The 4,635-nt window shown below is 40.1% G+C and overlaps 1 protein-coding gene across 1 annotated transcript; it reads left to right on the forward strand.

Moving 5' to 3' along the window:
- Positions 1-1,795: 1,795 nt before the first annotated feature.
- On the forward strand, positions 1,796-2,541 carry LOC128169271 (RE1-silencing transcription factor-like). The gene has a single exon (XM_052835430.1). It carries the CDS (start codon positions 1,799-1,801, stop codon positions 2,528-2,530), a length of 732 nt encoding a protein of 243 aa, XP_052691390.1. The 5' UTR covers positions 1,796-1,798; the 3' UTR covers positions 2,531-2,541.
- The last annotated feature ends 2,094 nt before the right edge of the window (positions 2,542-4,635 follow it).

Here is a 4,635-nt window from a genome sequence, read left to right on the forward strand (position 1 = left end):
AACAGTTTACCATTCGCACTGATCACAGCTCTCTGCGATGGTTAATGAATTTCAAAGATCCTGAAGGGCAGCTTGCTAGATGGATGGATGTCCTTTCTACATATGATTTCACAATCGAGCATCGACCTGGAAAACTGCATGGCAATGCAGACGGCCTAAGCCGTGCGCCATGTAAGCAATGCAAAGGTAACCACTCTGTTGATGTTAATCAACATGTGAGTAGTGTCAAAATGGATGATAAAAGCCTTTTGGGTCACTCATTGAAAAGTTTACAAGATGAAGATCCAGACTTAAGGAAAATCAAAGGTTGGCTCGAGTCAAAATATTGCCCTAACAAAGATAAGGTATCCCCAGAGTCAATAACTTTAAAATCCTTGTATGCTCAGTGGGATAGACTTGTCTTAAATGATGACATTTTGTACCGGCGATGGACAGATTTGGCAACACAGCAAGATATCTTGCAGGCTGTTGTACCAAGCAGTGAACGTAGGAGTGTTCTTAAATTTTGTCATGATTGTAGAACAGCAGGTCATCTTGGTATTCATAAAACGCTAGGCCGAATTCGTCAGTCATATTATTGGCCTGGGCTACAAAGAGATGTGCACTCTTACATATCTGGCTGCGAAGTATGTACAAGGCGGAAAGCAGCAACTCAGTCAAATAAAGCACCTATGCATCTGGTTTATTCTGGTTATCCACTAGAGAGAATTGCTACTGACATTTTGGGTGAGTTACCACAAACCGCAAATGGCAACAAGTATATCCTTGTGGTAGCAGACTATTTCACAAAGTGGACTGAGGCTTTTGCATTACCTAACATAGAGGCAAAAACAGTGGCTGCAAAAATTGTTGAAGAGTTTATAGTAAGACTTGGAGTGCCAGAAGTGATGCACTCAGACCAAGGTCCTCAATATGAAAGTAGGCTCTTCCAAGAAATGTGCAAACTTTTGGACATCCAGAAAACACATACCACACCATACCATCCTCAATCAGATGGCATGGTTGAGCGGTTCAATAGAACTCTAACAACCATGTTAAGTGGGTTTGTAAATGAACATCACACTGATTGGGATGTTCACTTGCCCTATGTTATGATGGCCTACCGAAGTGCACAACATGAAACAACGGGTATGACGCCAAACATGTTAATGCTTGGACGAGAAACTGCAACACCCCTTGATCTCATGTATGAGATGCCGCCACAGATAAAAGAAACACCAAATAATAAGTGGGTCTGGGAGCTGCAAGAGCGACTGGAAAGTGCACATACATTTGTAAGAAAGAAGATGAGCCAGTCAATGGTCAGACAGAAACACTATCATGACCGAAAGTTGAAGTGGAAGAAGTTTGAACCTAAGGAAAGAGTTTATGTCTACTTCCCAAGAAAGAAGGCAGGCACATCATCAAAGTTCACCAGTTTTTGGCAGGGTCCATTTGAAGTTATCAAAAGGATGACTGATCTAACATATTTAGTAAATTGTGGACCAAGAGGTTCTGAACAAGTCATTCATGTGGATCGAATGCGCAAAAAGCATTCTCAGCTTTTGTCAGGAGAAGTTGATGTGCATTTATCTGATAATGAGGAATCTGAAATTAAGTCTGAACCTGAGGAGAATGATGAGTTCCCAGAGCCAGAAGCTCCTAATGCAAGTCGACCTAGTAGGAAACGCAAACCACCTGCATGGCTACATGACTATGAGACTGACATGTAAATTTTGAAATAGGGTGGGACTTTTAGTTAGGCGTAATAACAATTTAGATGTTTATAGTTGTTTTCATTTTGTTTTGTTCCTAAAAGATGGCGAAGACAAAAGTTACACCTGGTCAACCCAGAAGATGTCCCATGTGCACCTTTGTTGCAAAGACAGGAGAGGAATATAGGTACCATGTCTTGGAGTGTGCCATGAGAACATTCAACTGCACCTATTGTAGCTACTCCAGTAATAAAGAGATTAATGTCAAGAGACATGAAAAGAGAAGTCATCCAGGTTTGCTAGGAGAGCCAATCAAGTTGGACAGCAAATCAGCTGACAGACCCATGGAGGCAACAGTCAAGAAACAGTCAACACCTCAAGAACCTATCTCCGATTCAGAAGACTGGTTGAAACAGGATTATGGAGACGTCATTGGCGAGGTTTCAGCTTCAGACCAATCAGATAGCAGCTCATCTTCAGATGATGATAGTGAAGAGCCTAAAGAGAAACCTGAGTCAAAGAAAACAGTTGTTGCAGGGGATAAGGCATCTGAAACGCTTTTGGAGGGGAGGATCATCAGGAAACAAACAGTACCCACCAAACCACACACGCCAAAGTTGAAGAACCCCATTGCAGTCGCCTCTAGTAAGCCAGAGTGTACCAGGCAGGATGCGTCAGTTCCCGGTAACAAGCGAAAAGTGGAAACAGCAGATGCCAGCACTCAGACTGAAGCATGTCAAAGGATTGTTACGACAAAGCGAACCAAGAGGTTTCGTCAAAATGAGATGGACATTGAGGAAATAGAAGAGGAACGATTTGTTTTGTTTGACATTTAAGTAAATGTTGTATGAAAGATATATTTTTTTTTTAATTGGTCAGCATGAACAGTTAGTCTGCCTGACATTTGGAGTATTGATATTACAATTTTGTATGAATAAATGAATCCTGAAATTAGTTTGAAAAAAACACCTTGTATTTGATCTCTTGGTGTACATGCGGGACGCATGTCATCGGAGGCGTGGGTAGTGTAATAATTCCGGATATTTTAGGTTCGGCCCAGACCGGGTTTTTCTTTTAGTTCCTTTGTTTATGTCACATGATACAAGGGTATAAATACGACAGTGAATCAGCTGTCGGCTGCTTAGTAGATAGAAATCAGCAGAAGAGAGAAGAAGACTGTTAGATAATAAAAGGTATTGTGTCAATACAGAGCTTGCCCGTTCGTAACGGTGTTAAGTGTTTTTGATAGGCCATAGAGAGGTTGTCCTCTTGGTACTGTAGGTTGCAGTCATTTTGGCTTGTCAGTGTGTCACAGTAGGCTTTCCTCGGAGAGGCTAGCCATTGTTCATTTCTCTAGTGGCTGATCAGACTGTCGTCCAGGCCGTTGTGCTCACTGTCCGTCCTGAATAAGGCAGCCTACAGTGTGCACAGTGGTTGAAGGGCTACCACATATACTGTCCGTCCTGAATAAGGCAGCCTACAGTATATGCGGTGATCTGAGGACGGTCAGTCATTTTAGCTGAGTGGTTGACCTCAGTGGATTGTCACTGTGGGTGTGTACTGTCCGACCTGAACAAGGCAGCACCAGTACATCACACACAGTGTCAATTATATATTTATTATACCCCTTGTTTTGTTTGTAAATATTCTAGATTCCCTGAAATTACTTGTTGATTATTAACCTAAGTAAGGTTAGCCTATTCCAATCATTTTTGACAATCAATAGAAAATCATTATATTATAAGACTTTGTTAGTGTACACCCAAAACCCTGGAAAAGACCAGGCACGAACCCCTTCCCCTGGCAGTACAAGTAGCTCGGTACGTTACATATAGACCTTATGTCGACCTTTGTAGGCAATCATTCCTTCGTCGATAGTCTGATGTTTGCGAGGTTTGTATAAAATATAAAGGCTGGTGACTGATACTGCAGCATAAAGGGGAGATGTTATCATTATGAATTAATTTTCCTTTCTAAAGATCTTCACAGCAAAATTAATTAAGAAAATATTAGTGAAGCCAAATCGGTGTTTTATTCCTAAGACTGTAACATATATTTTAAATGCGGTAAACACAGGTGCGTGTTTTAGAATCAGTGTGATTATAATCTCAAACAAAAACAAAACTAAAACAATTTATGTTTATAAACAATAATTAGTGTTTATTTGATTATTTATATATGTGAGAGAGAGAGGATCATTACATGTGCAAAACCATGTCTTAATTTTATATAGTCAAAATATGACGGTTTTTTTCTACAGAGTTTCTAGTTTTTGTCATTTTTACAAAAGAAAGAAATTGAGATCTGTTTTATGGTAAAATCTTAACGTAAGATAAAACATTTTTTTTAAACAATTTAAAAAAAAACCTGTTAGGTAAAAATAATTATACCTTTTCTCTGCTGTACTTCAGCTGCATGCCTATTTGTTCCTTCGGTTATTTGATGCAAACAGCTTTCACTGAACAATAACTCAAAGAAATCCTTCTCGTTTGCCGTGGTCGGTAGAGAGTGGAACGGTCCCACATCGCACAAAAAAGGCGGAACATCAACGTCGTCTAACACAGATGACCAATGGGGTGCTAGCGGGTCAAGTACAGGTGATTGAATTTCTTCATCATCGCTGTCATCGTCAGACGAATCTACAGTGAGGCTCTCAGAACTTGACTCGTCGTCATCAAAACTTTCATCCGAAGAAATATCATCGAATTAATCGATAGAACCAGACATAATAGAAGCGATATCCCTTAGTAAAAACTTACGGTCGTAATGACGTAATTTTATTACGTTTAAATTTCATTATGATGTCATCAACGTCTTTGGATAACTGTATAAAAAAATTAGCGCGTTTTTAAGGCTGTAATAGTCAATCTTAAAAAGTGCGTTAAAGTGCGTGATTGTGGGGCAAAGGTATATGCGTCAAAATGCGTGACGGTGGGGCAAC

The sequence above is a fragment of the Crassostrea angulata genome, unplaced genomic scaffold (assembly GCF_025612915.1).
Source record: "Crassostrea angulata isolate pt1a10 unplaced genomic scaffold, ASM2561291v2 HiC_scaffold_112, whole genome shotgun sequence".
Classification (NCBI taxonomy): Eukaryota; Metazoa; Mollusca; class Bivalvia; order Ostreida; family Ostreidae; genus Magallana; species Magallana angulata.

Excerpts from the sequence above, each read along its gene's own strand:
- LOC128169271 (XM_052835430.1), top strand. The coding sequence starts at position 1,799 with ATGGCGAAGACAAAAGTTACACCTGGTCAACCCAGAAGATGTCCCATG.